General features: G+C 38.0%; 1 protein-coding gene across 1 annotated transcript in view; it reads right to left on the bottom strand.

The window, feature by feature from the left end:
- The window catches only part of LOC104075149 (arylacetamide deacetylase-like 4), a 9,331-nt gene extending 1,956 nt beyond the window's left edge, over positions 1-7,375 (bottom strand). Inside the window, exons 1-3 of the mRNA XM_009575562.1 lie at positions 7,205-7,375; positions 2,692-2,908; positions 1,111-1,174 (exon numbers count right to left, since the gene is read on the bottom strand). Of these exons, the coding sequence (XP_009573857.1) occupies positions 1,111-1,174; positions 2,692-2,908; positions 7,205-7,375 (452 nt within the window). The remainder of the gene's footprint in view (positions 1-1,110; positions 1,175-2,691; positions 2,909-7,204) is intronic.
- Between the last annotated feature and the right edge of the window lie 5,634 nt (positions 7,376-13,009).

The following is a 13,009-nucleotide window of genomic DNA, read 5'->3' as shown; positions in this document are numbered from 1 at the left end:
CCAAGTAACCGTTACGCGTGATGGAGCCCTGCTTTCATGGAGATGGCTGAACACCTGCCTGCCGATGAGAAGTAGTAAATGAATTTATTATTTTGCCTTGCTTGCGTGCACAGCTTTTGCTTTGCCTATTAAACCTTCTTTATCTCAACCCAATAAGCTTTCTCACTTTCACCCTTCCGATTCTCTCCCCCATCCCACCGGGGGGGAGTGAGCAACCAGCTGTGTGGGGCTTAGTTGCCAGCTGGGGTTAAACCACGACACTGGAGAAGATTAAGTTTAGTAAGGAAAAGATAAATACTACAAAGGTAACAGTGCAGACATTCTCTCTTAATCCTTCACTGTTTGCTGAGGCACACTGCTTCTGCTTTTCTGTTTTTTCACTGTTCTGTGAAATTAATTCAATGGATTCATAAAGTAAACATCCTAATAACCAGGGAATGAAAGGGTATCAATATTTTATTTCAGAGTCACTTTAAACACATCGTGACTTACCCAGACGAGATATGGAATATGCAATTCATTCTCAAAACCAGTTCCTCCCAACTTAATAAAATTATTTAGTAAAGAATTTTTTCTTGGAAGAATTTGTTGGAAACTAAAGTTTCTTCATACCATCAGCTATTTTCCATAAGCAAAACGTCTTTAAAATGAAGCAGTGGTCCATGCAGTTTTAAAAAAAAAATTACATTTTAGACTTACTATTTACTCTTTAAAGTCATCCCCAAAGGCCCCTAATTGTTAAAACCTGAAATTGGGAAAACAGCTTATAATTCCTTATTATTGAACAAAGGCAATGATTTTTATGGTGATAATGATGTAAAACAAAAAAATCTCTTTGTTCTTCTGAAAATAGCTGGCATACATACTACTTTTGTAACTTTATAAACCTGTATCAGGTATTTCTCATTGTCATTTCATGGCATATGCTTGCTCACACATATCAACAACATAGGGGCAGACAACACTAGAGCTCAGTTTCTTTTCTTATATTCAAAGAAATGTAAGTACAGAATGGGCATTGTTCGGGGGGGGGGTGGGCGAGGGGGAGTAAGGGGGGGAAGCAGTGGAACCATCTAATTTTGGGAGTAACATTGGGTGGAGCTCACTTACCCAACAGACACAACCACTGAATCAGATTTTCTGGCTATGTACCGGCATATTCTTTCATGACTTCCTGAAGAACAGATGTTGTTAATGTAGTTAATATCATAGAATACTTGAAGCAATATCATCCCTTATTTTTTTATGACATATTGCCATGATTGCTTATTTAGTGAGCTACCCAAATTTTCTCTAGGATAAAAATAATCTAGACTTTTGATCATCAGGACACACTGTAAAGTTCATACATTTAGGGGGATTGTTGATCTGTAAGGAAAACAAGGAATTATTATTATGATTATTACCATTAGACAAGGGGCAATGGTTTTAAACTGAGAGAGGGTAGAATTAGATGGGACATAAGGAAGACATTTTTTATGATGAGGGTGGTGAGACAATAGAACAGGTTGCCCAGAACAAGATCATTGCCCCATCATTGGAAGTGTCCAAGGCCAGGTTGGATGGGGCTTTGAGCAACCTGATCTAGTGAAAGATGTCCCTGCCCATGGCAGAGGGGTTGGACTAGATGATCTTTAAGATCCCTTCCGACCCAAACCATTCTATGATTATTATGCACAATTGCTTAGAGTGGTTGTAAGGGATAAAATAGCTTGAGATCTTTGTAAAAGCTTATTACATTGTTTTAAGTAACTGTGAGTCTGACACTGACTTAGGTACGTCATACCATTTTGCTGTGGAAATGCTAATTGTGGTACTATAGCTAAGTCTAAATGAATTTTTTATTTGAAGCAGAGATTTGACTATTTTCTGAAGAATGAAGGGTGCAGACGGTATGCCCCCTGTGAAATCAGTATGTTTCTGTGTGGCTAATTCAGGCAGAAATCTAAGGCATCCAAATAGTCTTATAGTAAATTGTCTAATTATATAATTATTCCAGGATAAGGTTGTGGGCAGAAATATGCCTCTTTTAATGTATTTAAAGATACATTGAGTTTTTCTTCAACCTTAATTCTGAATTTGCTGCATTTAGAAGATTTGGTTTACAGGTATTTGCTCAATGATGTGTTCTTTCAATTACAGAATTCTAACACCAGTTAATATGTGTGCATGTCTACTGCCTGTAGAAACAGTATCTTTTAGAACTTTTTAAATTACGTGTTTGCAATTATCTGCTTTCTCTAATAAATTAAACTGGAAAAAAAGACAACATAACTAAAGTACATGGGCCATGGACACACATTTTAAAATGGCTGCTATAGGCCACTTGAATTGCCATGAACACTGTTTATAGAAGGCCCAATAAACATGCTGCAGTTAGGGATCAAAGGGAAGAATGCAGGTGTTAATAACTTCTGTCAGGTTTTCAGACAAAAAAAGAATTTATTTCTTTAGCAGCACCACTTACTGTAAGGAATATATATGCTATAAAGAGTGCTATATCCTATAAAAATAATTTAGATACTAAATAAGGGCAGATTAGAGAGTTTTAAAAGTAAAAATAAACATTAAGTGCTTTCTATCTGTCAATCTCTCAAACTAAGCTTCAGTCACTTTTTAGGTTCAGGAGAGTTTTTAAAAATATATAGTTAACAATCCTAAATAATCATATTTTCTCTTTCAGTTCCTTACTGATGCTTCCGAACATCCCGCATCCTCCATGGAAGAAGATGACTCCTCTCCTTTTGCTTCCAGATGGTACTCTTGGGAGGTAAATCCTCACTGGCACCTCATCAAAATGCAGATCCTTTATGAAGAGCTTTGAATCCCTGCATGCCGGCAGTCCGTCAACAATCAACCTCATAAGTATGTGCTCCTCAAAGATACCCAAACTTTCTAAGTTCTTTGCCTAGATAGATATAACAGGAAAAATGAGAAATTAATGTAGGGAATTCAAATCTTCCCACTCTGTAAAGGCCACAGGCTACCTTTTTCTATACTATATTTAGGATAATTGTATTGGTTATTTGCTACTTTATAGGATTACCACAAATAACGCTAGTGGCTTTGTGATTTCAGTTATGAAAGTGAGAATGTACATCTTCATGATTTAAGGTACCATTATTTCTGGAAGAATGTTGTAATACTTGTTCCATGAAATGTATTACATAAATATCTTCTAATATCTGTGATCTGGATTTACCACAAGTAACATCAGGCATTTGCTTAGTATGGAAGTTAGGAGTCATGAGGCCTGAGGCTTCTTTTCTAATCAGTGAAGAGAAAAAGACATTTCTTGAGTTCCAATTTCAGGTGTGTTGAATCATGCTCTGGAGATGTCTGTTCATCTCCATTGATTATAAAGGGAGGCTGCGTACTTCAGATGCCTCAGTTAAAGTATTTAAGGTTAGGTGAGATGAAAATGTCCCTACATGACAGCATTTAGTATGCAGGGAGAAAAAGCCTCATGCCAGTTTGTGTGCAGGATTCAGTAACTTACTGGTCGTGGGTCATCTCCATGCCACAAAGTCAGTGAGAACAAGCTTTAAGAAAATCATTAGTGCCTATAATCAATAATGAAAGGCTGCTGGCCTAAATGAAGAACTGATGAAAATGGTTCTGAATCTTATCTCCTTCTCCATCTGTGAAACTGTTGCCTTTATCAAGATCTCACAGGTATTCATGAAATGGTTCTGCAGTCAGTTTCTTACATCTAATCGGGGAAAACAAATATTCTGAAGGGGAGATTTGTTAAACGTATCAAAACATTTTCTTATCCAAGGCCAGTCAACTGCTGATAATTAAGATAGCCTGAAGATCACACTGGAATTCTCCTTTGTTTTGAACACGTGTTGTAATAGATGCATTTCCTGCTAGGGACAACATTTCCTTCCCATTAAATGGTGACTTAATTGCCCTTAAGGACTATTATAATTCATTCTTCTGGAATGATTATAATCATCGCAAGCAATTTGCAAATTGTATTGTTCTCTTCTCGGCAACAGAAATCTCCATGTACACTGCTGTATCAATGTCTTATAAACTAATGGCCAGATATGCTTTTGTAAGTTGTTCTTTCCAACCTTGTGTATCTGGCCTTTAATTTAGATCTGCTCTGCCTATCTCAGAGACAATGCAAATATTGACCTTAGTAATTTTGCTGTGAAAGAATGCCAAAGTAAGACAAAGAGGCAGAACTTTCTTAAACACATGATCCCAGCTACCATGTACATATGAAGCCAAATCTCATGTAGTTCAAGTGTGTTGCAACTCAGTTCCTCCCCAAGGCCTTTCTCAAATAGCACAGATTCTTTCTTCCTAATAATCTAGACCAGGCTGCAATAAACAAGTTGGATGAGGAGAAAGAAAGAAACCACCGTGAGCCATGTAAGAGAGAGAAAATCATTTAGAAACAAAGATGGGAACCTAGAGATGATCTGGAGTTTTTTCATAACACTCTGTGCTACAACTGCCAGCAGTGCTTGGCGTGTTTTAAGTCCCAGTTCCTAGAGACAAATGAATAGATATAGTTCTTGCCTTACATTTAAAAACGCACATTTTTAGGTATCATGGCAAAGGGGAAAAAGAATATAAGAGCCACGGCAATCGTGGCAGAAACCACAGGATCAATATAACCTTCCTCAAACAGCAATTTTTAAAAACTCTCATGACTCTCAAGTCAGTCTTTTTGTCAGAGTTATGATTTTGGAATGGTTGAAGTTGGCAGGATTGCCATACCATGTTTATTTATTCTCATCTGTACTTTCTAACATCCCTGAGTTTTTACAGAGCTTTCAAATAACAGATAGTAATATATATGATAAACTTGGTATCAGAGCATTCTATCTAAATATCCTCTTTCCTTTCCTTATCTTAGGAGCTCCTGACATCACAGAGGTATCCAAATTCAGGGAAAACACTGTCATGAAGGAGAATGGGGAATTTGGTATGTATTCTGTTGAAAAACTTCTTGATCAATAATTACAAAATACTTCAGAACCAATAACAATACACTCAAAAAGTAAAAGGTATGAATATTCCTAGACAGATGTGATAGTGTGTGTAGGTGAAGTATATTATATAAGCCAGGTTCTAAAATGTGTATATGTGTAAGAGAAAGCGGATCCAGATCAGCATGTCAGCATACCTTTTCTTGTGAAATAGGGTCTTTGAAAAGCTATTTGCTGGAACACTTAAATTCTGGCACAAACTGGCTTTTTATGTGGAAGATCATGTGGGGACCAGGTTTTTACTTTAAAAATAATTATGAAATCACATACCAACTAGCAAACAACACTCAACTTGAGCTTCATGGACTTTAAGACTACATTAGACAGTCTTTATGTCAGTCACTTTGAAGTGTTATGTTTTGCCAGCTGAAATAATTATCGTCAAAGCTTTATATCAGAGTGCAACATGCACAGTAATATATATATATAACACAAAAATGCAGATCTGTATGAACAGATTAAAACAAAAGCTAGGATGTGAGCTAGGAGGCTTTCTCTCATCTCTTCCATTTGGGATTGTCATTGGTTTCTTTATGACAGAATATGTAGATAGATGCAGCCGGAGCATCGCACGTATGACACCTATGCTGTATAAGGTACACATTTAACGGTTGATGCAGCTTTTGTAAGACATATCGCAAGTAAGGTGGAAGAAAAGAGGAAAAGACTGTCCTGTATTGCAGAAAAAAGAGGTCTTTACTGCAACATACAGTACAAACAGACGCATCACTGGCAGAAGAAGAGCAGCATTCATCAGAATGAGCAAGATATGTTCACTGCATGTGTGCAATGCACAAAGCATCATGCACTTTATAAGAAACTTGTGAATTCCTCACTATGAGGGCTACTTCTGTGAGGATAAGTATAAACCTAGAAATTCACCAAAAGTACCAACAGATGTCTGAAGGTTTTTGAAAGAAAATTAGGTATTGAATGGATTCAATGCATAGCAAATGGTGAAATGCATCTTTAAAACTATCCAGAAAAAGGAAGCTGAAATTTCTGGAACATATTATCAATGAAGAGAGAATACATACTATTTCATAACAGCCACTTAGAAGCTGTAAAAACGGGTAAAAAGAATCATCTGAAAGAATCTTTTCATCCAACCAAGTATAGAAACATAGAGAACTTAATAACATACAGTCATATTATTATATTACAGTCATATTATTATATTAAGTTTATATATAGCTTAACAAGAAAAGCAGTATGAGATACGTAAGGACACCAGACTCTTCTTTCATGCCAGCCAATGCAGAAAGGTACATGGAGCCTAGGCTATTGGAGAACCAGGGACAATTACTGGATTTGGTGAATGCTGCTATGTAAGTTCAAGCAACCCACATAAGTCTTTAATAGACTCTAGTGCCCCAAATCACCTTTCAGGATGTGGGCCTTAGTTACTACGTTCATTATGTATAACTAGAGGATTAGAGAATATCCTTACTTGAGATGAGCTCCACACAAACATTAATGAAACCACTCTGTGGTTTTCCTGCAGGCTTTCTTTTGACATGTTACATGCCAGACGTGACAGGGCTTAGGCTGCTCTTATGTACTCCTGTTGCCTTCTTTGAAAGCTTTTTGGGCAAAACCTGTTTCTTTCTCTGATGGGAAAGCACACAGCACAGTGAGTCTGGCTTACAAGTACTTATATAATAAGTGATAAAAAGTCTAGCTGAACCTGCTTTGGCCAGGAGGTTAGATTAGATGACCTCTGGAGGTGCCTTCTAACCTACGTGATTCTATGATATTTAACTAAGACACAGTAATCTAGTCACTGCAGAAATAAGAACAGAATCATGGGTAAGAAAATTACTGCAGATAGTTCAAAATTTGGGAAATTACCTTAAATATATCAAAGTGCGTTGAGATACAGAAGGTTTGGTTATTATTATTCATGTAAATGATATCCACATCCCTCCTGTCACCCACAATCATTTCATTATAGAAGGCGATCAAATTACAATTGCAGCATAAGAATGCATATCTCAGTATTTAAAAGAACTCACCTCGTACTGGCTGCTTTTATATACAGTAATAGAATACCAATCAAACTTTGGCCTTTAAATCTGTGTTACTGTGTAGTTCTCATTACACATAGTTGCAATATTTAGATGCATATCTTCATAGTTCTACTCAAGTTTTTCCTTTCCTGAAAATCACAATATCACAGAGCATGATAAACTCACCAGAATTTCCATCAGAGTATATACGCAATGATATAAGCAGAGCTTTGATGGCTGGTCAACATCAGGTGGAATCTCTGCCTTGAAGGAATTATGATAAGTTGCAATTAAAACCAGTAATACAAAAGCAACTAGAATTCCTGCTATTAAAGCCAGAGCATAAAAGCATTCCATTTTTCTTTGGTGGGAATAGTTTATTAGAGAACTGTTTGATATGTTTCCATCAATATTTATATCCTCCAGACTGACTCCACAGAGAAGTAATTTGCATACCAAAATTCCTCCACCCTCCTACAGATAAGGCTGACAGATGCTAGAAGCATCCAAACATCCGGCTATTGCAACTTTGTTTAGCATGGTCAAAGTAAATACGTAGAAGACTCACATCCAGGAAATGTCATTATTTTGTATATTCCAAAGTTGCAAATGAACTTTATTTTTTATCTGGTTTAATTGTATTCTGCTTTATGTGCCTGAAAAGCTATATGTGATTTTTTGCAAGTGTACTAGTTAGTGTAATGAAAGATACTACCTCTACTTAAGAACCCATGGAAGATTGGCAATGCTGAACTCCAGTCTCCATATTCAGGAACTGAAATGGTTCTGTTCTTGGAATAGGTCTGAAGTATGATTTTAAGGCTTTTTGCTTAGTGCTGATCTTTTTTTCCCTGCTGTATTGCTGAGGCAGACAGCCAGCCAGAACAGTTAGAACGGACATTCTGAAGTACATCTAAAGGAATTTTGCTTTTAGAGATTCATATAGAGCTATCAGTTATCTGGAAGTTCCCTACCTGAGTGTGCAGCAAGGGACTCTGGGCTCACCAATGGTCCAGTGATATCAGAGGGAAACTTCCCCTTGAATTGATTCATTCTGATTCATTCTAAAGAACAGATTTTGATGTCTTTACAACTTCACAGTTTGCTACATTTGCCAAGACAACTCTACGTTATCCTTTGTTGTAATTTAGGCTCTGATTAGACCATATGGCTAGCCAAATGATTGTACCAATAGAGGTGATGATCACCAAGGAATGGGTGACCAGGTGCAACTCCATGTATTTCTGTCCACCATGTGACTGGACAAAACTTGTTTGGGTAAAAGTAAAAAGTGAACAAACATCAGTTCAGCTTGACATAATCAGTACAACCTATGCTTATCCCCTCTGAAATATTTCTTTATCCCCACTAATCTCCCAGATATTGCATTTTAAAACCCCTGCGTTATAAAAGCTTGTAATCGTGGTCATAGAAGAGAAATACCCCTTTTTATGAGCCATAAGATTCTGCATTTGGCTAACAAACCTGTAGTGGTATTCCCTCAGAAAGTGGGATCTTGACTAAAAAAAGGTGAGTCCTTTCTAGCTTTTCTTATACCCTTAAAAGAAGCAGATGAAATATATCTGCTTAGAAAAATCCCATTTATGCAAAATATGCATTACAGGAAAGAGCGAGAAACTTTAATGTGAATTAGTCAATAGGGTAAACAAATATTTAGCTGTGTGGAATGAGAGTAAACAACATGAGTCATAAGAGAGAAAGTACTGGATGATAAGAATGACCAGACTGGATTCTTAAGAGAATAGGTCTAATTGTTAACTTCAGTGGAAGTCAGCAAGTACAACTGATTGAATTATGTGGTTTAAAATTAAAATAAATAAATAAATAAAAGGTGTTAAGGGTAAGAAAACCAGGAAATCCATGTAGGTTATAACATGGAACTCTCGGCTTAACTCAGCAGGCCTGGATCTTGTGATCATAGTAGGCATCTTTCCAATACTGACTCAAATTATTTGACTAAGCTGGGGAATAATTGATCTCTTTCATCACTGTGAGGTGCAGGACGCTTAACTGAGCCCCTCCCAACTTCTAACTCCGTCCAGACCTGTGGGCGTACGCTAACTTGAATGTTTTTTTAAAAAAAACAACATAAATTAATGCAAAAATTAAGGCTACTTTTATATTCTGAGAAGGAATATCTAGGTTGGGATTTAATGAGTTTTACTAATCCATCCTAAAATTAATAGGTTTTAAGTTCTGAATGTCCCCATATAAACATACTTTTAAATATGACAAGTGAAAGTTCAGAGACATTTGTTCCTTATTAATTTTTAGTTCTCTTTGTGGTGGACTTAAACACCCCACTGATACTATCATCTGAGGATATCATGGAATATCCAGATTTCCCCTCATAAAAGCTGGATGTCAAAATACAATTACATTCTGCCAAATCACTCAGGAGCTCCCAATATACATGGGTTTTTTCCCATGATATCAAGACTTTCAGACTAGCAACCAAGCATCTAATGATAGATTGGAGAGGAAGTAGGAGTCCTATGAAGAGGCGTTCTTGGACTTTGGGGTTGGTTGGTTGGTTTAGGGGATTTTTTTTTTATCAAATAGTGTTGGACAATGTTTAATTGGAGGGCAGGAATGTGTGTTCTGAAAAAACATCTCTGTTAATTATTTTGCAGGTCAGCTTCTAGGAAACATCTGGATTTATGCATGCTACTGTTAAAACGGATCTTTGTTCCTCCAAAGAATCAACTGATCCTCATTGGCTGTGCCATTGAGCATATCAGGAAAAATAAAATAACTTTTGAAAAGGCAGCAGTCCCCATAAATGAGTTAAAGGATCAGTTGGCCTTTGGAAGCCCTGTGTTGTTTACCCCATGTATCATTAGCTCCAATGTCCTCCTCCAGAACTGCTCTTCCCTTAAAAAGATTAGTGATACCAATCTGTAGGGGTAATGTCAGTGATTCAGCAAGAATGAGCAAATTGACTTTCTGCTAGCAGTGAGTAATGTTCTAGGAATATCCAGATAAATTATTAAAAATCCAAACCTTATCCTTGCTCAGACCATCATCAAAAATGCTGTGGGTTCTGTTTGAATGAAGAACCCAGCATCCCTCTGTGCCTTCTCTTAGCTCAACTGAATCTCTCCAGAGATCTTATTTTCCCATCATCAATTTATAATTGATCTTATTCCCCCACATCAACTCATACACCTAAAGCTGATCCATCTTAGCCTTCCAACCAAAAACGTTTGCCTTTGACAACAGCATTCTCTTCCTAACATTCCTCCTCTTTTTGGCTTCCTTTCTAGAATTGTCAAGTTTGAAGAAGCTTGTGACAGTTAGAGGACTTGAATTATTTCACCTCTGTATGTACTAGTGAACCACTAGCTCTGAAAAGAAATTATAGCTGCCTGTAATGAATTCTTTTAAAAAGACATTGTTAGAAGGGATTCAGAGAATGTTTTATCTAGAGATTTTTCCTAAGCTAGTTTACAAACTTCCAGTGCAAACTTCTTTACAGGCATTAGCCTACTGTTCTGTTTTTGTCAAAATCCGTATCACGTTGGTTTAGTAAGATTTCAGTTCAGACTCTTGAAACAATAAGCTTCTCTAATTTTGAGGGCCTTATGGACTTAATTCTTCTGCCTCCCTAGTTCCTTCCGTGTCTTAGAAGTTTTGTCAGGACTGAGGAATTAGTCAGAAGTAATGGTAAATACTGACTGGCAAAAAAGTGAGGTGATTGTACTAAAGAGAACATAAGATGAGTCAATCAATTTAATAAAATGTAGTCACTCCATTCCTGTTTACATGTGGTATTTTTTCACTGTTCTCTCTTCCAATATGAAGAAGCAGGCTAACAGATTGAGACAGATTTGGCTTCTAATTAAAGATAGGTGAGAAAAAAGAATTTCACCTCTGTATGTACTAGTGAACCACTAGCTCTGAAAAGAAATTATAGCTGCCTGTAATGAATTCTTTTAAAAAGACATTGTTAGAAGGGATTCAGAGAATGTTTTATCTAGAGATTTTTCCTAAGCTAGTTTACAAACTTCCAGTGCAAACTTCTTTACAGGCATTAGCCTACTGTTCTGTTTTTGTCAAAATCCGTATCACGTTGGTTTAGTAAGATTTCAGTTCAGACTCTTGAAACAATAAGCTTCTCTAATTTTGAGGGCCTTATGGACTTAATTCTTCTGCCTCCCTAGTTCCTTCCGTGTCTTAGAAGTTTTGTCAGGACTGAGGAATTAGTCAGAAGTAATGGTAAATACTGACTGGCAAAAAAGTGAGGTGATTGTACTAAAGAGAACATAAGATGAGTCAATCAATTTAATAAAATGTAGTCACTCCATTCCTGTTTACATGTGGTATTTTTTCACTGTTCTCTCTTCCAATATGAAGAAGCAGGCTAACAGATTGAGACAGATTTGGCTTCTAATTAAAGATAGGTGAGAAAAAAGAAGGGCAGTTAGTACAAATGACAAAATCTAATGTACTAAAATGACTAAGCAGTTGAAAGAAATACCACATTCTTGGTGTTGCATCCCTTTGTCTGAATTCCAGGTAGCAGCTACATGCACTTTGAAAACACTGTACTTCTGCTTATAAAGACAATTATTTTTACATATATTGAGTCTAGAAAGGGACGTAATCTAGAATTTTGAATTACTCAGTAAGACGTTTGTTGTATCTTTATTCATGGTAGTGATTTGTTGTGAGACCCTGGGAAAGCAGAAAGCCATCCAAATATAGCTTTTCGCACAAGGCTGGACACAGACTGTTTTCTGTCAAGGCCGGAAGTTAAACAGAAACCTGGTCCCTATGAGCTTAGTCCATGGCAAAACTCCACTTGTAAGGCAACAGTATCAGACTCTTAATACTTAATAGCATATAGAAGGGCAGTGTGAAATCATAGAACCACTGGGACACATTTCAAATGGAAAATGTGAACTCAAGGGAAGAATGAAATGAAGAAGCACAAAAATTTAGCTCTTGATTTATCCAAATCTGACCGCAGTACTTCATGTAACAAAAAACAGATCAGTTTGGCAAAAGGTTTTCCTTTTTTAAAGGAGATTTAGTTTTAATCTGTGATAGTGATAGATTGTCCACAGTCAAGAACCCTGCACTGATGTAAAAAATTGGTATTGCTTGACACCCTAGTAACACAAACTTTCCATTGTGTAACAGTGCTGTTCTGTGTTCCTAGTTTTTTCACATCTGCTTACCAATGCACTTTATATATTTGGGTGGGCTTTTTAAAATTGCAAACACAGAATTTTTAGCCCAAATGGCTTTCAGACATGCCTTGAGCATGCTTTTAATTTCCAGCTCCTTTTCCTTTCAAAAGTTCTTGCAGTTTAGCAATTTCATTTGCACGAACAGACTTCCAAGTTTGCTAGGAACTTGGCTGCAAAGGCTCTATGAACAAACTTAGAGTTCTGCCAAATTTAGAGGGGCCAGGTGTGACGGCGGCAGATTTAGACACGGTGTAACCGCCACCAGCCATCAGCTCCGGTGCAGGTGCATCCCGCAGCGGAGTGGCGGATTGCGGCATACAGGGGGGTTTTCTGAGCCGGCGAAACCCCAGGGGAGCACAGAGACCTGTGGGGAGCCAGCAGCTCCCCACGAGGGCGGCTGACGAGGTGTGCGCGGGGCCAGGAGTAATGGCAGCTACCCCCCACTCCCACAAAAGGCAGCCACAGGGAGCACTGCGACCAGGGCGTGGTGCGGCAGCTAGGGCGTGGCGCAGCAGTTTGCGCGGGAGGGCGCGCAGGGAGGGCGCCTCTTCGAAGGAGGGGCATTCCACGGGCCGAGTAGGAGACTTGGCGTACACCGGGCACCGTCTGTGACCATCTGCACAGGTCAAGGGCACTCAGCCTCCCTGACCCTCAAGGCAGAATGGTGGGCGCTCGTTTGAGAGCAAAAGCTGCAGCTCCAGCTGGGGGATCTGCACCAGCGGTGCATCTACCCCAGCGGTGGCCGATGCCTCCATGCAGATGGAGCCACTGAAGG

The sequence above is a fragment of the Fulmarus glacialis genome, unplaced genomic scaffold (genome assembly GCF_000690835.1).
Source record: "Fulmarus glacialis isolate BGI_N327 unplaced genomic scaffold, ASM69083v1 scaffold4054, whole genome shotgun sequence".
NCBI classification, from domain to species: domain Eukaryota; kingdom Metazoa; phylum Chordata; class Aves; order Procellariiformes; family Procellariidae; genus Fulmarus; species Fulmarus glacialis.
The sequence above is the reverse complement of the archived record's forward strand: the minus strand, read 5'-3'. Positions and strand labels throughout refer to the sequence as shown.